Raw genomic sequence first — 23,662 nt, 5'->3', positions numbered from 1 at the left:
TGTACTCTCTCATTTTCGTGGTTGTGAAAATTTTTCATCCACCGTCTCCACTCCATTCTTCGACTCGAGAATCAAGATTCATGAAAAATTACCGTTTGTAATTGTTTTTAAATTATTTTTAGAATTTAAAAATAAAAAAACGTAATAAATATATATTAATTATTTTTATAATTATTATTTAGTAGTATAAATAATTGGTTTTAAAATATATTTAATATTTTATTCCAAATTTAGTAAATATGTTAATAAAATGTATATTAATTATTTAAAAAATAGAATTGGAGATCGGGTTGGGACATGCATTTACACAGGTAAAGACATGAAAATACAAGTTTAAGAGATGAAAATAAATTTTTTAAAGATAAATTCTAGAGAGATGGAAAAAAGATATTGAAAATAAAAATAGTGAAAGAAAAGAAAGACAAAAAGATAAAAATTTTAGAGAAAAAAAAAGTAAAGTTGAGAGAAAAATATATGTTAAGGAAAAAATTAGAAAAAAATAACATTAAAAAAAAGTAAAAAAGAAGTTACAATAAAAGAAAATTGAATAAGAAAATAAATATAATTTTGAGAAAAATGAATTAGGAAGAGAAAGAAAATTTATTAAAAAAAATTATAGAGAGAAAAGTTCATGAAATTATTAGATTTTATAAAGATAAACGAGTTAGCAAAAAAATAAAATACATAAAAATACATAAAAGATGAAAATTGTAGACAAAGAGAAATAATAACAAATATTCAAAATGTAAAAATGTTAGAGAAAGAAAAATAAAATTTATTAGATAAATTTAAGAAGACAAATATTTAAGAAAGAAATTTGTTAGAGATAAATATGTCAAAAAAATAGAATATTAGAAAAAAAATGAGATTGCCTTTCTTAAAACTTGCATAGAATCCAGTTTCGTTTTCAAAAACATAAAATATAAAATTAAATGGAGCTCTATTTTACAAAAGTTAAAAATAAAAAATAATAAACGAAATGGTCATTTTTTTAACTCATAATTTTTTGATCTACGTTGCGGCTGTATTTTTTCATTTAGATATTAAATCATTGAAAATCTTTTTTTTCTCTTTTTGAGAAATAAATCATTTAAAATCTTAACCATATTAGGTTAGACACTTATCAACTATATTGAAATAAAAAAATTAGGAATACTGTTAAGTTCAGTGATAAAAAACTGATCAATGACCACTTATGTTTCGTCCCATCAAAATGTGTAACAGCTAACAAACAAATAGAAATATAAATAAAAAGAAAATTAAGTTAGCTCTTGTCATCTCTATCTTCTCTTTTTTGGCCAACTTAAATATTGTCGACTAATTAAAATATTATATATTTTTGGATCTTATTGTTCATTCTCGCCATGTTGAACTTTATTTTATTTTATTTTCAAGAGAATATTGTGGAATATGTAAATAAATAAAATTTAATGCATCACTTTTATGCATATCATATAATTAAAGTTTCTTTAATGATTTTGGTAACACAATACGTAATTGGGGTAGGTTCGTGTATAATTAAGCATTCAATAAAGATTTAAATAGCAATAAACTTACTGCACGGAATACTAATTAATGGATGACTTTTTTTTCTGACTTTTTAGTTCTTAACCTTCAAAACTCGATTCTTCTAATTATAGTTTAATTTAAAATTTAGTTAATATTAATAAATATACCATTTAATGAGTCGATTCTAAATTTCAAGTTGTTATTTAAAAAAAAAAAGAACAATCAATCAAATTACCAAGAGATCGAAATTGAATTTAAAATGTATGTCTATAATTCTTAATTTTCACATTTGAGAAGAGAGAGTATAAAAGTATAAAAGATTGAGTTGCCATTTTAGTTCTAATAGTTTGTATTTTTTAGTATGGTTTTAAAGTTTAAATTTAATCCCAATTATTTAGTTAAAATCTCAAAATATTTCTAAATTTATCAAATCTCAGACAATTTTTTAATGGACACGTTTTCCAGTTTTCACAACATTTAACCCAGGATACATCACATGTTTGAAAAGTACACATGTTATGTACTACAATTGTGAACTTTTTAGGAAATTTAATATTAGAAATATCAAAAGTTATAAGAACTAAATTGAAACCAAACGTAAACCCATAATTTAGACAAAGATGAAAGATGAAATTTTGATGTTGGGATCGTGGGTGCAGACGGACGATATTTTAGTAGATAAATCAAAGTCTTAGATGATGAAAGAATCATCGTACCAAAAATCATGGGGTGGCTCATTGATTTAAAGAGTTAAGATAATTAAAAATAATTATGTTCCTATCCTAAAAAATTAGTCGATGAATTTAATCACTCAGAAAACGAAAAAAATAATGGAAACGAGAAGGGCGACATTATCAAGGAAGTGCTGTACTCGATCAACGCTTGTCTGTACATACATGGCCCACCAAGCCGGTAACGATAGTTTCAATTGTACCATAAAATATGATATATATCATGCTATATTTAATTTAAAAGAATAAAAAGTTTCTGACATTTAAAAAATTCGTATTAACTTTATGCATGGAGTGAAATTCCTATATGAATCAATTGGTCCCGCTCCTCAACATCGAACCGTTGATCTAGAATTCAATGGTTCAGATCTTCTCTGTAGTTTTTTTTCCTTTTAAAAAGGAATATGTTTTTTCAATGGAATATTTTTTAAAGCAGTAAAGCGACATACGGGTCCGTTTTTCGTTAAAAATTTATTCGATTACAGCGTAGCTTTGCTTTGGGTACTCCACTTTTTGCTTTTTTATATAAAAACAAATTCGTTTGCTGCTAAATTAAAAATACTTGTAGCAAAATAATATTAATTTAAAAAGAAAGACAAATGGGCCCACTTCATTTCCTCTTTTAATTATAACCAGACGATGGGAATTGTAATTTTCAAGTTAAAAAGAAAGCTAATCCCCTAAATAGGAACCGAATGAAAACGACGTCGTAGCTTTCTTCTCAACCTCGAATACATATTACATCTGGCCTCGAGGTAGCATTGGGCTTTCGAAGGCCCATTTAAACTCCGAGGCCCGTTTTTAAATATTATTCAAGAATAAATCAGTACGTATTGGTTTTCTTAAAAAAAAAAAAAAAAGATTAAATAGTCCTTACTTATTTCTTACTTTTGTCATTGAGAAATCAATTATACTTAAATCTCTTTTTCCAGAATAATTAATTCTATCAACACTCTCAAACATATCAATTCTTGCAGTTAGCTAGACATGAAGTAAGTATTATCTACATCACCGATGACTAACACTAACACAAGTCTTGAAAGTATACCACTTTACAACACTGTGTAAAAAGAACGAATAATACTTTTTATTTCTTATGGAAGGTAGAAAATTACAGAAAGAGACATAAGTGGTTGTGTCTGGTTCCCTCACCTTCCAAAATCAAAGCTTGTTACACAAGAGAAAACTGTGGTTAATAAAGCAATATGGGGTAAATTGATAGATGAGTTACCAAGAAATATAATGGATTCAATAATTTTGCTGGCATTTCCTATTCTGCCATTCTCATTATTATTATTATTATGTTTCTCTTAATTCTCAGATTCAGTTTTAACTTCCAAATGGATGTACATTCAGCCACCTGATGACTTGGCAGAATCGGATTTCGTGTATATATATTTGGCTTCTCTTGGCTCTCTATTTCAAACCAGAAAAGGAAAAAATAAAAATCGAAACTTTTTGGTATTGGGGGAAATGGGGAAGAAAAATGGAGTGATTTTGGTGGCAGTGGCATTGGCTGTTGCTGCCATTTTAGACGATGCTGCAGCAGCAGCCAATATGGGGAGGAATTCAGAAGGAAGAGAACAAAATTCTATGGAGATTATTCAGAAGAAGTTGAAACTTCTGAATAAGCCTGCCATCAAGACCATCCATGTATTCATTTGATATTCCCATATTTGTTTAATTTGTTAAAAGTTTAGAAATTAATTACCCAGCTAATTTATGTTTAATTTGCAGAGTGAAGATGGAGATATTTTCGACTGCATTGACATTTACAACCAGCCTGCCTTTGACCATCCAGCTCTAAAAAACCATACCATTCAGGTTCACTTCTAATTTCATCTCTCATTTCTCATGTATTTTTGTGCACATTTTGCTAACACGTGTGTTTGGAAGTAATTTTGTCATTGTCAAAATCGATTCCGTTAAATATTAGGGTGTTTAGCCATCATATGTAATTTGTTTTTAAAAATGGCTAAACTCCCAAACATGCCCTTGATCTTGAGAAAATAGCCCTCTAAATTTATCTAGGTATATTAATTTTTCATTTTACACTTTCAAATTTAATCAAATTGAACTCCATAATGAAACAAATTCACTCGAATAAATCTTAAAAAATTCATGCATTTTAACAAAAAAATACGACTTTGATGTCATATTCCTAGCAACTTTTATAATTTATTGAATACATGTGATAATATATTTTTTTAATAAATGTTCATAGGTCGAGAGGTAAAGTTTCAACACTAAATCAAATATTACTCTTCTCATTAGTCTAAAGTCTAAATTTGATAAAATTAAAAGTTTATAGTAAAAAATGATTTATTTTTATGTGTAATATTTTATTCATATTATATTTATTAACAACCTTCCTCACCTGGTAAAAATATGGAAATTAGAGAAAGTCTAACAAACAATTATCAATATTAATTAGTAGAAATGACGTTAAAGGAGTTCAAATACAAATGATACCATGTTGAACATAATGACCACGTAATCCAAAATTTAAAGCAGATATGTTACAATAAAATCTGATCTTTGTCTATATGCTTAACACTCACATGCAAGCAGATGAAACCCAATTTCGATTTTGAGTCGGACATGTCGACCGCACAAAACGAGTCGTTTCGATCCATTCCATTTCAAACATGGCAAAGAAGTGGGAGTTGTACCGAAGGAACGATTCCCATCCGCAGGGTTCAAACACAAGACTTATTGAGAACCAATTCTATAGATGATTTTGGGAAGAAATTTGCTTATGGGAGCAAACTCGGGGCAGAAATCAATCGTTCTGTAAGCCAAAAAATTCAAAAAACCAACTTCTCAGATGATTTTTCTGGCTGTTTTACGTTTTAAAAATTTCGTGTCATATATATCACAGACGGCGATCTTAGTTACAGCAGGAATGAACTACATCGGAGCATCAGGAGATATTAACGTTTGGAACCCTAAAGTTGATTTGCCAAACGACTTCACGGCCTCTCAAATATGGCTCAAAAATGGACCTTCTGAAAAATTTGACAGCGTTGAAGCTGGCTGGGTGGTTCGTGCGTTTTAATAATGATATAACTATCCTAATTAACAAGCTAATTTGATTTTCAATTTTCTTAAATTGTAATTAATTTGATTGTTACAGGTGAATCCCAGGTTATACGGAGATACAAAAACTCGATTTAGTTTGTATTGGACAGTAAGTAATTTTGGGAGAATTAAAATTTGAATTTTAGGAAAAGAGAAGAGAATTATTAATTTGATTTGGTGAATTTGGGGGCAGGCGGACTCGTACAGCTCGACAGGGTGCTTTGATCTAACTTGCAGTGGATTCGTCCAAACTAACCCGGGTGTGGCCATTGGTGGAGCCATCGAGCCATTGTCCAGCCGCGGTGGACAACAATTCTTCATCTCTATTGGCATCTTCATGGTATCCTCTTTAACTTCATAACCCTTCTTTAATTCTCTCACTCTCTCTCTTATTTTTCTAAATATTATTCTCCAAAACTTTTCATAATTAAATTTACCAAACGAATGAATCTAAATATTGTACTTATGCAGGATCCAAAGTCAAGCAACTGGTGGCTAAAGATGCAAGGAAAGCCGGTGGGGTATTGGCCGCCGGCGCTGTTCGGGTATCTGAGCCACAGCGCGACGCTGGCGGAATGGGGCGGCGAAGTTTTCAGCTCAAACCTGAAGAAAACGCCGCACACCGGCACGGACATGGGCAGTGGCGATTACGCCTCCGCCCGCTACGGCGACTCCAGCTTTGTGAAACATCCCAGAATCCTTGATTATTCGCTGCAGTTGAAGTACCCCCAGCGAGTCGGAGTTTGGGCCGACGAACCGTCTTGCTACTCTGCTGAAAATTACCAACGAACATACACCACCGAACCGGTATTTTTCTACGGCGGCCCGGGTCTCAGCCGCGACTGCCATTGAATCTCGACCCTCCGTTTTAAACACATCATTTTCATAATTAATAAAAATTGTTCAGTTTGGGCCTGCATTTACTCGGTCGGGCCCAATAATAAGGTTGCGCTTTAAATAGTTCTAAGATTTTGGAGGATTTTGACCATGTAATCAAATATAATCCAAAGGTTTTTTACTACTTAAAAAACTATTTTTCACTATTTTCAAAGTTATACTAAGCTTAAGCTCACTTTTAATGGATGATTTTAAAAAAAAAAATAATGTACTAAAATTTTAAACTTTTTTTTAATAATGTAAATAAACATTTAAAGGAAATAAACCGTTAAGAATATTGAATAAATCAACCTAAGGAGTTCTTTTAATTTAAACTAAAATTAAAATAAATAACTTTACAATACGTCAAAATTTTAAATAATTTAGAGTTGAATGATGGATGTCTTTTTAGTTATCCATATTTCTTGTTTGTCGTTTTAAGTTTTTTAAAAATTTTATAATTTCTATTTTGATTGTAGTTTTTTTTCTATTTTATCTCGATTTAAAAACTATAGTCCAATTCAAAGAGACTTTTTTTTTTCAAAATCAAAAAGATTTTGAATTGAGGAAACTCAATTTCAAATTGGCATTCTAATGCAATGAAACCAAAATAGAATTTTGTAGGGGGAAATTAAAGTTGAAAAAAAACACACACACAAAGTGAAGAGAATAGAAAGAATTTGTTTTTCACGCGGATGCCACTTAAAATAAACTTTTCTTCAAAAAAAAAAAACACAAATTCATAATTAGAAAAATAATTATTATTTATCACTCCCTACTATAATTCCGCAAAACAAGCTCAGATGAAAAATAAAAAGTTTAAATCATATTCTAATTCTTAAATTTGTATGCTTACTTTTATTTGATTCTTAAACTATCAAATATTCTATATTAATCTTTAAAATTTGCCTGGACCAAAAAAAAAACTATTTTAATATTTGACTTTTATTAAAATTTTAAATTATTTAAACGAATTTTAATGTAAACATATATTTTGTTAATTTATCTGATCAATATTATAAGCTACTTGGAATAGGTTAGAGTCTATTTGATAATATTTTATATTTCTTGTGTTTTGTTTTTCATTTTCAATTTTAGAAACATAAGCATTTTGTAACCATTAATTTTCTCATTTGAATGAACGTTTATAAAATTGTATAGAAATTTTAAAACAACTTTTTTTTTCGTCTCTGTTCTTATTCATAATTTCTTTTTAAATCATAAATAAAATACTATCCTATGATTCTTAATTTACAATACATATATAATAAATATTAAAAACTGTCAATAAAAAGAAAATAAAAACAGTAAATAAGAAATTGTTTCAAGGGAACGATAAACATGAAGTATAAAATGATAAATATTAAACCGTTATCAATGAAACAGAAAAACAACAATCATAATATTTGAATTTTGAAAGTCATAAGAATTAATAAGAAGAATATTTGTCCAAAATTATTAAATGAATTGAAATAATTAACTAAAAAATTGTAAATTCGAATATCGGAGGTGGAACAATGAGAGGAAGATTTATTTAACAAATGTATGAATTGTAACATAAAACGAGAGACACGATCTTTCACAAAGCAAATAGAGGTGGGAATGAGACAAAGATGTCTGACTGTTGTCTGAAAATAACATTGGGCTTGGACAAAGGCCCACTTATCCATATTATGCCCTCAAAATTTGTCCTTTTTTTTTTCCCTTTTGCCAAGAGACACATGTGGTAGATCAGATAAGATCGGACGGACGTGGTTTGTGTCTCTTGTTTGGTCACGAGATTGCATATCCATAAATTGGAGGTTCGAGAGTCGTATTCCTGGTTGAGGATCATTCGACTTTTGTATCCAACCAGGTTGAGAGGGCGGGCCGCATCATTTTCAACGAATATTTGATGCTGACTTTCACACAACACATCAACAAACGGACTCGCCGAGTAAACAAGATTCTTGGATGTTGTTTGACAGATCTTCCTTTAACAGTTATATATTATTTTGTAGCATTAAAAATTAGTTGATATTTCGACATTTCTATGCTTATATTTACTGTAGTATTACAAAATAATTTGATAAAATATTAAAAAAATATCAGTAATATACACATAATATTAATATTAATCATTTTCCTGTTAATTTAAATATTTGTTACGAATTTTATATTTTTATAACTTTTTCATAAATATCCTTCGATATCGACATTTTATCAATATTTTAATAAAATTAAGATCTCAACATTGCTATTAACATCGACATTTAAGACATTAGTTAAATTGCATAGTTAATTTGATATTTTAAGTAAGACTTAAGAATTCAAGTGGACAAAGCGAGCATAGCTCGGTAATTGACATATATCTCCAACCAAGAGGATGTGAGTTCGATATCCCACCCTGCATGTTGTACTAAATGAAAAAAAAAAAGGAATTTAAGTGAAGGGTTCTAGGAAGTTTGAGTTTAGAAAATAGTGTTTATGCCAATAAATTAAGAAGTTTTGGATGAGATAAGCTATGTGTCATTATTTAAGTTCCGTTTGAGAACTATTTTAATATTTGTGAATAGTGTCCGAATCAATTTACATGTACTTCAATTAATTTCATGGGACACTTACTTGACTCTAGTACATATGGTTGTCAAATAAATACTACGATCATCATTAAATTTAAACTCATTCATTCTAAATCATATTTGGCTTATCTTAACCATTTTAGACCAATAAATCAATTTATTATAGTTTCATGAAAATACAATTAAAACGTATATTGACTAAAAGAAGGTATCCAATAATTTAACCTCATCTACATCCTTTATGTTGAAGCAAACGAGGAACAATGAATTAGAAAATTTTTGCCTTTTTGGAGAGGAGGACCCCACCCCACCCCAAGTGGTGCTATTGTGGGCTCTCTCACTCTCTTGTCTTGACCATATCCGATCCTGTCCTCTTCAAATCTTACACATTGCGGATTTTATAATTTATCACCAAAAAAAGGAAAATGCAACTGCCCAACTCCTTACACAAACATTAACACACACACACACACACACAAATAAAATTAAAAAAAAAAGATTTTTTCCAGATAAGGACGCCTTGGCCTTGGAGTTGGTGAGTAATCTAATTTTGCAACTTAAATTTTCCATGTCACAAACCTTATCTACATCCCTCTCTTCATTTTCACGCACACAAATTCTAGGCCCCCCCCCAAAAAACATCCTCTTTTGGTAACATTTGTTATCGGAGCGGACAAATTAGAAGATCATTTCAAGTGAATTTTGATGAGTGATTTGACGGTGAGATGAGGCTAACAAGAACTCAAGAAGAGAGATTTTTTTACTTAAAATTCGAAAATATGATTACAGTTAAAAATTAAATCAAACCCCAGCCGACAACCCTTCTTATGTACTTACTTCTGCAGCCCTAAAAATCCCATCGTTTCATATGTACAACAACATATAGACAGACATCATCCCCTTTTTCAATTCTGAACCACAAAAAAACAGATGATACCATCGCACTCCTTAATTTCTTTCCCCTGTTAATCAAAACCCCCCTTACACGCTGAAAATTCAAGAAATCCACCAAAATCAGTATTCACAGACTTAAAGAAAAGAAACCCCAAAAGGCCACCGATTTCGAATCAAAATATGTTCTTTTTTATTTACTTTAGTAGCTCCGAGACCCACCCGACATCGGGTGTCAGCTGCTCCACCGAGTTGTCTTTGCTCAGTTTCGCATACATTTTGGCTCGAAGGTCTCTCCCAGATTCCACTCTCTCCATCGCCGGTTCTTCCACGTAGTTTTTCCCCCACAACTCGTATTTTCCGGTCGTCGGAGTCGTCGGCGAGCTGTAGAAACCACAACCACCGCCGGACGGAGAACAGAGACCTTGTGCCATCTGAACCCCCCATTGAGGGCTTGATTTCGATTTCCCAATTTGTAGCTTATGCATAGAAGCAACGATCCCATTCATCGAATTAAACGACCCGCCGCCGATTTGGGGGCAATTCGGCGACAACGGAGGTGAATCGGGCGGCGTGGATAGAATCGAAGTGGGCGACGTCACGAACGAGGCCTTCGCCAAATACGAGTCGAATGCGAGTGCAATTCGAGACGACCCATCAACGGAATCGGCCGAAACCGGAGTCCTGGGCAGGACACGGAGCTGCTCCGGCGAGTGGGCGAAAAAGCAGACGCGGCGGCGGCAGGCGAGTCCGTCCTTACACGGCTGAGTCCGGTACCGAGCCGGGTGGAGCCAGCACTCGAAAATCCCGTGAGCGAGATCGCACGAATCCCCTTTCTTGCAATTCCCTTTCCGGAACTCGGGGCACGCCGTGCCGGAATAGTGATACTTCCTCGGATCCCTCCGGCGAGCCTTCTCGCCGGGGTGCGCGTAGGGACACTCTGTCCAATCGTGGGACCGGCCACGCGCGCATCTCCGGATTTTGAACTCGAACATCCGGAAATGGTCGCAGGAAAACCCGTCCACCGCCGCCGCCACATCAAATTCGTCGGAATCCACCGCCGCATAGTCGTTTGACGGAAGGAAACGGTGAATGGCGGCGAAGGAGTCGATGAAATTGGAGTCAACTCCGGCGACGAAAACCGGTGAAGAGATTCCGGTCAGAGGGTGGTCTTCGAGTGGGTCCCATTGGGGGACTTCAATTGTGTGATTGAATCTAGTCCGTTCGCTGATCATCATTTTTCAGCTCCGGCCAACTCTGTGTCTGTGGATGAAGAGGAGGGTCGGCTTCGGACATATAAACCCACGAAAAGGAGGAGAGAGAGAGAGAGAGAGAGAGGAGATAGAGAGAGAGAGGGGAGTTGGTTTTTAACCGTGGATGGGTTAGCGACTTGTGTGGTTAGGTTAAAATATTTATCTCTCAGGGAAAACGTCAATACTACGGTGTAGGCGCCCCCACCGTTTTCAATACTCCCACTGATTTATATTATAATATATACAAATCGTCCCACCGATTTTCTTTTCCATTTATTTTTAAATCACAAATTGGTCCTTCTTCAGTTCTTTTTCTTTTCATCTAAATTTTTAAAACTATATATTATGATTTCTTTAGTTCAATATAATAAAAAATATAAAGCATGAACATAGAAAAGTAAATAAAAAATAATTCAAATGCTATGGAAACGACTTGTAAGCAGCTCTTCTCTTTAATTAAAGTAGTTGTAAAGGAGAAGGGTAGGTAAATATAATGAATACTTACAGCAAGGGGGGTCGTTGTTTTGTTTAGGTCTAATAATATTCTATGGCCTAATTTTAATTAATTCTCATAAATGCCGCATTAATTGGCATCAGACGGGTGCCAACATTTTTCCTGTATACCAAATTTAACAGTTTTACAAACCAAGATCAAAAAAATTTCCCTTGCCCCCGCTGAAAAGTGAAAACCAATTGCGTTTTGTCGGTTTTATGGAGTTATCTTGCCAGGCCAAATCAGTAATCTCCACGCATGCACACCGCGACAAATGCCCCCCATCCCCCAAACACACAACTAAATAGACTCTCGTTCTCCTGTTGCAACTATTTTTCTGAACTAATTTGTGTTCTTTCCAAGTACCCTTTTTTATTAACACATTTATAATGGTTCAATTAATTTGATATAGACACCCATTCAATTTATTTAATTTTTAGGTTAATTTACATATTTGATCTACAAAATTTTAAATTTTTGTAAGTGTCTTTTCAAATTTTCAGTTCTTAATTTTTACTTCTTTTTCGTAAAAGGAATAAAAAAAAATGCAGAAGGCAATTGGATCAAGTGATATAATTTTACAATTCCGGGTCCCACACAGAAATATCAGCTGCGAGGTGGATGGATAATCTTGTACAGTCAGTCCACGTGTCGCTATTGAGCGGGCTCGAATATCTGTATATCCACGCGGGCAGCGGGACCCACAATAGAGAGTGATGTGGCGGTCCCTTCTCTGACACTCCAGCCACGAGTACTGATGTGTATACGTGGCACCAGTGGCTTTGTGTGTCTGCTCCTCGAGATCTCCATGATCCAAAGTCCCTACCAACTACCCGTCTTTTTCTCTTATTTTGTTTCCTCCGGGATATTATAATAATTGATTTAAAATTTAAATTCAACCATCGATGGTAAGCTCTATCCGATAGGGTATGCTTGCGTGTATGCACTCACACGGGAGTAAATATCTAACATACACGTGTTTGACTTTGTGGGGCAATAATGGTATTGTCAACGCTATGAATTAATAATTTTGATCTAGTAAACTCGGATGGCGACAACTTGACGAATAAGGAATTCGTTTCATAAAATCCACTTTACAAGCCGATACGACAACAAACAAAATAATAATAATAATAATCAAAAATAATTTTTTTCCCTCTTTAAATAAATTTATTTTCTTATTCCACTTTTCTCCCTTTGATAAGATGGGGTGGAGGTAACTTTCAGGTACAGTTAACGCATACAATCTTTCGCCACCTTTGATTGTGACAGATTTTCAGTCCTTATATTTTGATAATGATATCTATTTCGTCGTTAGTGATTACATTGAAAATATAATAATAATATTTGGGTGTGTAAATTTTTAATTTTATCTATAATAGGTTTATGTGATAAACTCTATTTTGATTAATGTTGACGTGATGAGTGTGTTCATTAATGAGCTACCATATTTTTAAGTGTTCTAATATGAGTGAGCCACTTAATGGCAGCTATATTATTGTTCACTTATTTTCCTAACTTGATCATCCTTATGTAATCCTCTTGATAGGCTCTAATTTGTCACCTTTCGTGTCACTTTTTAGTATAGCAAATATGTTAAGTCAAAACTAGACAACAACATCGATATTATAAACTTGTTAATTTTTAAAGATATATACATTAAGAAGGTATAGTCACAAAGTTGGTAAGTACTAAATTTATAATTCGATTTTTTTTAAAGAAAATTACACTTCTATTACATGTAGGTTGTACTTAATTTCTACTTGAACCTCGAGCATCGAAAATTGCATTATTCTGCCTTGTGGAGTTTTTTTTTTTTTTTTTTTTTTGTCATTTGAGTTCCAAAAGTAATACTATTGACACATAAAGTTTCTTTAGTGACAATTTTGTGTGAGACTTGAATTTGGTTTTTATTTAGGATTTGATTAAGTTGACTATTAATTGACATAACAGAAATATGACATAGTTAAAACATGTTAAAGTGAACGAGAAATGATTCATCAATAATATGACCATGTACTTATTATAGAAAATGTTTAATTAGGTTAAGAACGACAATAGACCGAACTACAATGATATGAGATCAATAATCTACACATTCACATTAACTATCGATCATCTTTTTACTGAGTCAACTAACAATTAACTTAACCCAATAACAAACTATGAATAAAAAAAATGTTTCTAAAGAAGAAGTAGAAAGTAAATCCAAAAGAAAAAAAAAAGATTCTAAAATTTTAGATACCAAATAAAATTCAAGTCTTTATTGGCTACTTTACGACATCAGTTCGGAAGGCCAAACGCTTTCTTTAGGAAATGAACGGCAATAATGCTGTCGCCAAGCTTTATAAACATATGTACGGGTTAAAAGCAAATTACCCGACCTTCAATGATAGATTTACCTTGGGTGAATTTAAATTTATGGGCCCAAAAATATTTACGATTTCCGGGATGTTACTCGAATGGCAATTTCCACTTTATCCATAATCTTGTTGCTTTCATGACATTATTATAAATTATTAGGTTTTTTTTTTTTTTTTTTTTTGCAAAAGATATAATTTATTAAAAGATTCCTGCCACTTGGATATCACTTTCAAATTCCTCTCCTGACTGGTTTAACATCCCTATTATATTAATATAACATAGTTCACTGTTAATTAATTAAATCCTTAGAGTCTCAATTTATTATACTAAGAAAGAACTATATATTACTTTAAATAATAATTATTTCCTTATTTTTCAAAATTTAATTCAATATTCCTCTTTGTGAAAAGAAATAAAAGGCTTTTTCAGGTGAAATATACCAGTTCGCTGCTAAATCATATACTATTTTTCAATTTATTAGCCAATGTTTTAAAATTTTCAATTTCCTTTATAATTCTTTTAATTTTTAAAACAGACTCCTTACGCAATAACCTCATTAAGTTTTATACCTAAAAAAAAATAAAACGTTCACTTAGCCGATATTAGGAGCAACAAGTTTTGCAATGAGAGATATTAGGAGCAACAAGCTTTGAAATGAGAGCATGCACGTACGAACAAACAATCTAAAGCTCTAGACAATCTTAGAGATAATCGACCTGAATAGGTCGGTTTCGAACAGAATGGTGTATTTAAGAACGTTGAATGAATGTCTTTTTATGGACAAATATCGGTGGATTGTTTTAAAAGGTTGTTAGACACGGTTATGTATGTAGAGCCTAGAGTTACATGATAGATCGAAATTTACATTAATTGGGCATGTCGATCACATTCCATGCTCCTAGGTTGGCCTGCGAGAAGCCACTTTATAGCTCGGGTACTTCTTGATTGGAATTTAAGTAGCTCGATCTAATTTCACTAATCCACCTAATATGTCTGAGTTTGTTGTTGACTAAAATATAAAAACGATTTTTTGAATTTAATTATGTTTCTTAAAAGTAGACAACTATTTAAAAAAAAAATACTGAGAATAAATACTTGTTAAAAAAAGATATAACAGTTTATACTTTTACAAATATCAGAAATTTTGAATTCCCTTATATTATAGTTTGTCATCCACGTTACATATTAATTCCTTCGAATATTTGAAAATGAAAATAACTTCTATGGTAGGGCACAAAATAAAAATGAAAATTTCGAAAATTTTGCTTTAAAACCTTCTATATTCTTGAGTCGCCTCTAGCTATTTGTTTGTTTAACAAATGCTACTCTAGAATAAATAATATTTTTAAATATAAGGTTAAAATTTTCAACCTTTAATTTTAACTTTATTGATCAACAAGTATTTGGTGGAATAGTTTTTTTATTAACAACCACAGCAAATTGACTTAGAGAAACATTATCTTCTTAGATTAAAAATAATAAGTAACACCAACTCGTATTTTTATATTAGAATGACAAAGTGACCCTAAAGTGGTATATTTTATATTATAGTTTCAACTTGCGAGTTAGCAAACAAGAATAAACAGGCCCCTTGTACGAGGAAGATTGTCTAGAATCTTTAAAGTTTTGAGTACGAAAATTTTCTCTTTATTTTTTTTTAAATATCTATTTAAAAGTGGTTTGTTTGATATGGATAATACATAAATAAATAATGAACGCAGTTTTTGATCCATATCATAATTCCAGGGCCCGTGTTTTACGTGCTTTGTGTTTTGTGCTCATTGCCAAGACGGCGAAAATAATAACAATAATAATAATAATAATAATAATAAACAAATCATGTTGCAGGTTTTTTTAGGTCATTCTAATTATTAAAAATAATAACAATAATTTGACATTTATTAAAAATTATTTAGGTCATTTCATAAAATAAGATGGCTAAGATCTGTTTTAAAAAAATTATTATTTCATTAGTATATATATCAAACAAGTGAAGAAAGTTATTTTCTTTTCCTGGTAATTATTTATCAACAAAATTTAATTTATTCCCCGTAGCATGTTGAAGTGATATCCTCACACATTCAAGTACTTAGAGAAAAAATAATTTCTTGATGTATCAACTTTCTATAAAAGGGTATTAAAAAATATATATACACAAAATTTTAACATATTTTTGTATGGAATTGCCTAATTGAGATCTTTTTAGTAGGCCGAAAGTAAATTTGAGAATTTTAAGAGATTAATGACTAAACCAACAAAATTCATAAAAAAATTAGAGACCATCCAATATATTTAGCCTTGTGACATCAAGTAACCACATACTAAATTATTATGCACTTAAATATCTTCAAGCAAATTATTCCAGATTGATGTCACAAGGTTATTTGATCCGGTAACTGTTCATAAATTTTCTTCCCTAGTATAAAAAATTTGGTAGTCATTTATAGTTAATTGTTGATCGACAAAATGTGGCGATAAGTTGCACGTAGATTAATTATATAAAATAAAGGTGGGGAAAAAATAGCTTAAAATGTATTTTATCTTAGAACAATATTTGATATATATTAAACTATTTTATGGAGAAGAAAATGACATAATCTCTGGTACCTGAGGGGAAAAGAGACCTTCCCAATATCTTTGGAGGCTATTTTCGTAATACAGAAATTTGGAATTATTTTTGAAAGTTGATATACACACAAGATTAAAAAACAAAAACTTTTACCTATTTTACACTCATTTATGAATCCGACTGGGCCTGGGCCTGAACCCGGTCGTCTTTCTATTTAATGGATTGCAGCTTGATCAAACAAGTTAGCTTATGGGCTTGAGCTTGCAATTCAACTTATTCATCTATCGTTAATGGGCTTGGGCCTGTAATATTTAAGATATGCTTTGCTTTGATTGAACATTTTCTTTTATCATCTGTCAAAGTTAAGTAAATGAGTTCTGGCGAGAAGATGGCGTGGGCATTTGCCCTGTTTCTTAAAAATTAAAACCAGAGAATGAACTTTCATTTTCATCAGGAAGCAAGGCACTGATTCAACGAAGCAAGCATCTGCCCATCTGCCAGAATGGCGACGAGCTATCGTTGTTTATACTCAGAATTTGGATCACAAACGTGGAGGCATAATCGAGCAGTCGAATGGGCAGATTTAGGGTTTGCTCGCTTTTGTTGTGGAGGGCAGTTTTCTGTTTGGAATGAGGGCTCCAAACAGCTCGAGTTTTTAGCATTAAATGGGGAAACCGAATCCTTTTTGTTTCTCAAGGCATAAACTGTGGAGAATGAAGATGTAGACAAATAGAGGTCAGAAGTCACATTCCCATTTCTCTTTACATCTAATACGAACTGTTAAAAAACCCACTTCACCTAACTCCCAATTTCCATTAGTTTCTGTCTGTCTCTCATATTTCTTCTAAGCAAATTCTTCTGGTAATCAAGGAGACCAAGAACGAAAGCAAGACATTGGCTGTTATTGGGAATAGGAAAATACGCTTCCATTTCAATTCAAGCATAATGGGGCACTAGCATTGCTCCAATCTGCAAGACAAAGCAAAATATGAAAACCCTTTTGATTATTATTCAAATTGGGATTGCTTGACAGAAGCTAATTGCAGCAAATTGTTCATTTGTTTAATGAGAAGACACTTCAATTGTTCGTTTGGCTGGATATCTTGGCTTTCCTTATAATTTACTCGTAACTCTGATTACAGTTCCTATAAATGAGGAGGGCATGTGCTTGCTGCTTCACAAGCCGATCATCCGACAGCAATCATCAGAATCCCAACAGTGACAAGCCTTCGCAGGTTCCACCCCTGTCTTTCATCTTCAAGAAATTATATTTTTCTTTAACTAATTACTACGTCTTGTACTGATTCCTTATTATCTGATAAATTTGGTTATGCATTTGATTCGGCTAGAGCTCTGTCGTGACCATGGAGACCACCCAGAAGAACAATGACAATGATGTTTCAGGGGTACTGATTTGTTTCATAATTTTTACGATTGTCGTTTATGATAAAAGGGGTTCCTGAAATCTGAACTCTGAGTTCAATTATAGTGTATTTAGTTAGATGGTTTCCTGGATCCTGTATAACTCTCATACTTTTATAACAGGCTGTGGAAGAAAACACGACCAAAATAAGTCCTCCACTAGCTGCTAATATCTTACTGAACCATGACTTCTCAATGGGACTGCAATATTGGCACCCCAATGGCTGTGATGGCCGTGTAGCTTGGGCCGAGTCAAATTACCGGGAAGAGGCATCCATCAATTCATATTCTAAGTATGCTGTTGTTACTAATCGAAACGAATGCTGGCAGGGATTGGAGCAGGAAATCACCAATAAAATTTCCCCAGGCATTACTTATTTAGTTTCAGCAAGTGTTGGAGTATCAGGACCTCTTCAAAGATCTGCTGATGTGCTAGCAACCTTAAAGCTAGAATATAATGATTCTGCTACAAGCTTTTTGTTCATCGGGAGGTAATTAACTTTGTTGTCCCATTCCATTCCCATTATTTTTCTTTGAGAAGAAAAATACTGGATTTGGAAAACTAATAGATAAAAGTGCATGCAGAACTACTGTGTTGAAAGAGAAGTGGGAGAAATTGGAAGGTACATTCTCCTTGTCGACCATGCCAGACCGAGTTGTATTCTATCTGGAAGGGCCTTCTCCGGGCATTGATTTACTCATACAGTCAGTGGAGATTACCTGTGCTGTTCCAAATGAATTTGAGGTATTTATTCTTCTTTTTTCTAAGCTTGTCTTTCTCTGAATTAGTAAGGGAAAATTACATTGACTATTTAGAAAGCCCCTTGTTTGCATACCTTTTCTTAAACGTGTATGCTTCTTACATGGATTGTTATCATTAAAAAAATTACCTGGTTTTCTTTTAGCTAAAATTTGAGTCTCTGGTTGATTTTTAACTCTCTCTTTATTACCAGTTATCTGAGAAGGTTGGAATTGGAAGTGCCAATGCTGACGATGAGAATATTATTCTAAACCCGAGATTTGAGGATGACATCAAAAATTGGTCTGGAAGAGGATGCAAGATTGCCCTGCACGATTCAATGGGAAATGGAAAAGTTCTCCCACAGTCTGGGAAGTTTTTTGCTTCTGCAACCGAGCGCACGCAGAGCTGGAATGGGATTCAGCAAGAGATCACAGGAAGAGTGCAGCGAAAGCTTGCTTATGATGTTGTTGCTGTTGTTCGGGTATATGGCAACAATATCACCACTACTGATGTACGGGCTACTTTATGGGTGCAAACACCAAATCTCCGCGAACAATATATCGGCATTGCCAAGTTAGTATCTCCTTTTATTTTCGTTCCACCTTGTTACAATGAAACTTATATGATTTATGAAGAACTGAGAAGCGATTGGTTTGGTAAAGTGTGCAGGCAACAGATAAGGATTGGGTAAAATTACAGGGGAAGTTTCTTCTAAACGCTTCCCCATCAAAGGTTGTCATATATCTGGAAGGTCCACCTTCTGGAGTCGATATTCTCATCGACAGTCTTGTTGTCAAGCATGCACAAAAGATTCCTCCTTCACCTCCACCAGTTATTGAGGTTGTTTGAACGAGTGATTACAAATCAATTTAGGTGTTTTCAGACTTGTACTATTGAATGAATTCTCTGATTGACTTATTGTTCTTGGTTTATGTCGTGTAGAATCCAGCCTATGGAGTCAACATAATTGAGAACAGCAGTCTAAGTAATGGCACCAATGGATGGTTTCCCCTTGGAAATTGTACGTTAAATGTTGGAACAGGGTCGCCGCATATTGTTCCTCCTATGGCCAGAGATTCCCTTGGCCCTTCTGAACCGCTCAGCGGCCGCTACATCCTTGTGACGAATCGCACACAGACATGGATGGGTCCTGCTCAGATGATCACTGATAAGGTGAAACTCTTTCTAACGTACCAAGTGTCTACTTGGGTAAAGATTGGCTCTGGGGCAACTGGTGCACAAAATGTTAATGTTGCACTCGGAGTTGATAACCAATGGGTCAATGGTGGGCAAGTCGAGATCAGTGATGATCGATGGCATGAAATTGGGGGTTCCTTTAGGATTGAAAAACAAGCATCGAAAATTATGGTTTATATACAAGGTCCTGCTCCAAGCGTCGACTTAATGGTTGCTGGACTTCAAATTTTCCCTGTTGATCGCCATGCAAGGTTAAGATATTTGAAGACACAGACAGATAAGGTAAGTTTTAGGTGTGATGACAATATACATAGTGAATCATATAGAGGAATGCAATTACAAATTCTTAGTTCCCTGAGAATGGAGTTTGGCGTTTGTAACATTCTTGACATGAATTATTATATTCTCCGTGAAATAAACTATGTGGTGAATGGTTGTATTATATTGATGTGTAACAATAGTTTTTGAGATTCCTTGATTCTTCATGTTTCATTATGTGGTGAATGGTTGTATTATATTTATAGGTAACAATCAATCGATTGCTGATTGTGTTTTCTTATTTTAATTGGAGAATTGAAGATCCGCAGGCGCGATATCACCCTCAAATTTTCAGGATCCAGCTCTAGTGGCACGTTTATAAAAGTCAGACAAATGCAGAACAGTTTTCCTTTTGGGACTTGCATCAGTAGAACAAACATTGATAATGAAGATTTTGTCAACTTCTTGGTGAAGAATTTCAACTGGGCTGTGTTTGGAAACGAGCTCAAGTGGTACTGGACAGAGCCACAGCAAGGAAACTTCAACTATAAGGATGCTGATGAGTTGTTGGATTTGTGCAAGAGCCACAACATAGAGACTCGTGGTCACTGCATCTTCTGGGACGTGCAGGGCACAGTACAACAATGGATTCAATCCTTGAACAAGAACGATATGATGGTTGCCGTTCAAAATCGCCTCACGGACCTGTTGACACGCTACAAGGGAAAGTTCAAGCACTACGATGTCAACAATGAGATGTTGCATGGATCATTCTATCAAGATCATCTGGGGAAAGATATTCGAGCTAACATGTTCAAGACCGCTAACAAACTCGATCCATCAGCTCTCCTATTCGTGAATGACTATCACGTTGAGGATGGATGCGACGCCAAATCTTGTCCAGAAAAGTACATAGAGCAAATTCTTGAACTGCAAGAGCAGGGAGCTCCAGTGGGAGGAGTTGGGATCCAAGGGCATATTGACAGTCCAGTGGGGCCAGTTGTTAGTTCTGCTTTAGACAAAATGGGCATTCTAGGCCTTCCAATCTGGTTCACAGAACTCGACGTGTCGTCCATTAACGAACACATCAGAGCGGATGACTTGGAAGTTATGCTTCGAGAAGCTTTCGCCCATCCTGCAGTAGAAGGTATAATGTTATGGGGATTCTGGGAGCTCTTTATGAGCAGGGACAATTCTCATTTAGTGAATGCAGAAGGTGAGATCAACGAAGCTGGCAAACGATACATCGCCCTGAAACACGAATGGCTTTCGCACGCGAGCGGGCAGATCGATGAGAAAAATGAATTCAAATTCAGAGGCTTTCAGGGAACATATAATGTGCAGATTGTGAATGCCTCAAAAAAGATGTCAAAAACATTTGTGGTGGAAAAGGGAGATGCAGCAGTGGTGATATCTATAGATCTGTGAAACACATTTCCAAAGATGTGGGGTTACACAAGAAAAAATAAAGTTCCTCTCCCTGTATGTGATTTCTAATATGTAATTTCCATTCAGAATAATAAATACACGTGTGCTGTTCTCGTTGGTTATCTTACATAGGAAGAAAAGCATCCTTACAAAAATGTGTTAGATCGTTTTCAATTCTGGGCCCAATTAAGGAAAAGGAATGGGCCGGATGGAGGTGAAGGCCCAGGAGAAAATGTATGCATGAAAGAGATAAGCTGTAGGGTCCAGATGAATAAATGTTGATGATTGACCAAAAGGGGCAGCGACCCACAATGATTCAGAGGGTAAAATTGTAATAATGGGTTGAAAAAATGGTTGATAAAATAAGAATAATACAAAAAAGGGGAGGGGGTCCCACAGGCCATCAAATCAATCTGATAGGTTCCCACCATCTACTACTAGAAACTTTCTCGCTGTGTGTAAAGTAAGAAGTTGATGGGACCCACTGATAGTCCCATCCCTGTCCCTAAATACCTGGTTCGGGTGGACCCACGCACCACATGGGTGCATAGTTGGTTGCCGGATTCACAAGTGTGCCATCGACTTTCTATTTCTTAAGGATGAATAAATTACCGTTCAACTGGCTTAAGTTAAATTGACTAAATTCATAGATGAGGAGAGCGATGGTTCGAAGTCTCCATTCATATTTTTATATAACATAATATAATTGTCTATTTATTTAAATTTTTAATTATAAACCTAATTTAGAATATAAAATAATATATTTTAATATTTTCTTACCATATTAAAAATACAAACCAATAATATATATAATTATCTTGAGAAATAAACTTTCAATTAATTGTAAATTTTCTAGTAAACTCATAATTAAAATTCCATGAATTTCTGTCGATTTTAATGCCTTCGCAGTTAAAATATCTAAAATTTCCTTAAAAGTCACCGATTAATATAAAGCCTACCCTACGTCAGGACATTCCATATTCTTTTTACTTTTTTGTATTTAGTTTCTCAACTTTTCATCCTAATTAATATGTCAAAGTAGTTTAAAGAAGAAAGAAGAAGAATGGGAAAATAAAAATTTAGATAATATAATGAATATTAAAATTTTGAAAGTTGGGTGAGAGGAGAAGACGAGAAGGATACGGGAAAAGAAACGGATTGATGGCCGAAGAGAAGGGTTTTGTGAGTTTACGTTGATATGATGGGGGATGGGTGTGTGGGACCCACGAGCGTATCGAAAAGTTCAAAGATATTGCAGAAACAAATTTTTAATTTTCTTTTTATTTTGTTTCAGATTTCAGAGTGGAACTGAAAGTGGGAGTGGCAGAGAGAGAGAGAGAGGAACAGAAACAGCCCCCGCGCTGTTTTCGCGCGCCTTTCTCCTCCTTCTTTTACTTCTTAACACTGACACTGCCACCTCTCTTTTCTTTTCTTCTATATTACAGAGAAAAAGAGGCACAAAATCATCTAATAGACCCAACAATAAAAATGTATAGCATCAACATATGAAACAAAATAAAAACCACATAAACTAGAAAATAAAATAATGAACTAACCTCTTCAATTGAATAAAAAAGTAATAACGATCAAACTAAACTAAATCAGATAGAAGGTAGCTATACAAATCAAATTTAAATCGAGGGGTAAGCAATTTTGAATATATAAAAGTTAAATAAAAAGTTAGAGCGCCACCTTAAACATAAACCAGTAAATAATTGAAATAATATACCGAAATAAATCAGGGTTGGATTTTTTTTCTCTTTTTAATGCATAATTAAATATTTAAAATAAAACTATTAAAAATTTAGAAATAATATGAAATTTAAATTTGACACTAAAACGTAGACAATGAATTCTTTACATTATATCAAATAAGTTTCTTCATGCTAATAGACTTTAAATTAATGGCAACATTTGGAACTATAATCTTAAATTATGCTACTATTTTGTGTTTTGCTGTTTAATCACATTAATCTAATATTTTTATACTCTTGATTTGTGGGTTGTTTTTAATATGTCTAATGATGATTTTCTGGGTCCCGTCTAATTCCTTCTGCAAAATGTTTTACCATTATTTTGCTTGCCTATTTTGACTTTTCGAGATTTTAAATTTTATTTTTTTTAGAATTCCACTTCATATGATTACATACTTTCATTATTAATAAAGTTGAATAATTAAGGAATTAATGTTGAGCATACATCATAATTTATAGGGGTCAATGAACTTAAAGATGTTGTTGAATTCAACTAAAATCATTAAAGTTACGGTTGCAATAATATATATATA

At 33.4% G+C, this 23,662-nt stretch overlaps 3 protein-coding genes across 4 annotated transcripts; 2 read left to right on the top strand and 1 right to left on the bottom strand.

Moving 5' to 3' along the window:
- Positions 1-3,680: 3,680 nt before the first annotated feature.
- LOC111010434 (AslB (DUF239)) lies at positions 3,681-6,332 on the top strand. Its single transcript, XM_022283862.2, has 7 exons — positions 3,681-3,893; positions 3,978-4,064; positions 4,812-5,033; positions 5,122-5,283; positions 5,377-5,430; positions 5,515-5,661; positions 5,793-6,332. The coding sequence occupies exons 1-7, from the start codon at positions 3,714-3,716 to the stop codon at positions 6,171-6,173; spliced, it is 1,233 nt and encodes a 410-aa protein (XP_022139554.1). The 5' UTR covers positions 3,681-3,713; the 3' UTR covers positions 6,174-6,332.
- Positions 6,333-9,490: 3,158 nt separating this feature from the next.
- LOC111010840 (zinc finger CCCH domain-containing protein 23) lies at positions 9,491-11,140 on the bottom strand. Its single transcript, XM_022284449.2, has one exon. It carries the CDS (start codon positions 10,885-10,887, stop codon positions 9,847-9,849), a length of 1,041 nt encoding a protein of 346 aa, XP_022140141.1. The 5' UTR covers positions 10,888-11,140; the 3' UTR covers positions 9,491-9,846.
- Positions 11,141-16,687: 5,547 nt separating this feature from the next.
- Positions 16,688-21,497, top strand: LOC111007187 (endo-1,4-beta-xylanase 1). Of its 2 annotated transcripts, none has more exons than XM_022279456.2 (9): positions 16,688-17,063; positions 17,471-17,563; positions 17,678-17,734; positions 17,874-18,241; positions 18,336-18,495; positions 18,704-19,065; positions 19,155-19,332; positions 19,435-19,971; positions 20,269-21,497. In XM_022279456.2, the coding sequence occupies exons 2-9, from the start codon at positions 17,480-17,482 to the stop codon at positions 21,373-21,375; spliced, it is 2,853 nt and encodes a 950-aa protein (XP_022135148.1). In that variant the 5' UTR covers positions 16,688-17,063; positions 17,471-17,479; the 3' UTR covers positions 21,376-21,497. The 2 variants fall into 2 exon arrangements, with proteins under 2 accessions (XP_022135148.1, XP_022135158.1); XM_022279466.2 differs by having other exon boundaries at positions 17,199-17,563.
- The last annotated feature ends 2,165 nt before the right edge of the window (positions 21,498-23,662 follow it).

The sequence above is a fragment of the Momordica charantia genome (assembly GCF_013281855.1).
Source record: "Momordica charantia cultivar OHB3-1 chromosome 11 unlocalized genomic scaffold, Mcharantia_2.0 BLBB01000011.1, whole genome shotgun sequence".
NCBI lineage: Eukaryota > Viridiplantae > Streptophyta > Magnoliopsida > Cucurbitales > Cucurbitaceae > Momordica > Momordica charantia.
Note: the sequence above shows the minus strand (reverse complement) of the source record. Positions and strands in the feature narration are given on the sequence as shown.

Excerpts from the sequence above, each read along its gene's own strand:
- LOC111010434 (XM_022283862.2), top strand. The coding sequence starts at position 3,714 with ATGGGGAAGAAAAATGGAGTGATTTTGGTGGCAGTGGCATTGGCTGTT. Across the intron at positions 3,894-3,977 it reads CTGCCATCAAGACCATCCAT|AGTGAAGATGGAGATATTTT; the intron begins GTATTCATTTGA and ends TTTAATTTGCAG. Across the intron at positions 5,662-5,792 it reads TCTCTATTGGCATCTTCATG|GATCCAAAGTCAAGCAACTG; the intron begins GTATCCTCTTTA and ends GTACTTATGCAG.
- LOC111010840 (XM_022284449.2), bottom strand. The coding sequence starts at position 10,887 with ATGATGATCAGCGAACGGACTAGATTCAATCACACAATTGAAGTCCCC.
- LOC111007187 (XM_022279456.2), top strand. The coding sequence starts at position 17,480 with ATGAGGAGGGCATGTGCTTGCTGCTTCACAAGCCGATCATCCGACAGC. Across the intron at positions 17,564-17,677 it reads ACAGTGACAAGCCTTCGCAG|AGCTCTGTCGTGACCATGGA; the intron begins GTTCCACCCCTG and ends TGATTCGGCTAG. Across the intron at positions 19,972-20,268 it reads TGAAGACACAGACAGATAAG|ATCCGCAGGCGCGATATCAC; the intron begins GTAAGTTTTAGG and ends GGAGAATTGAAG.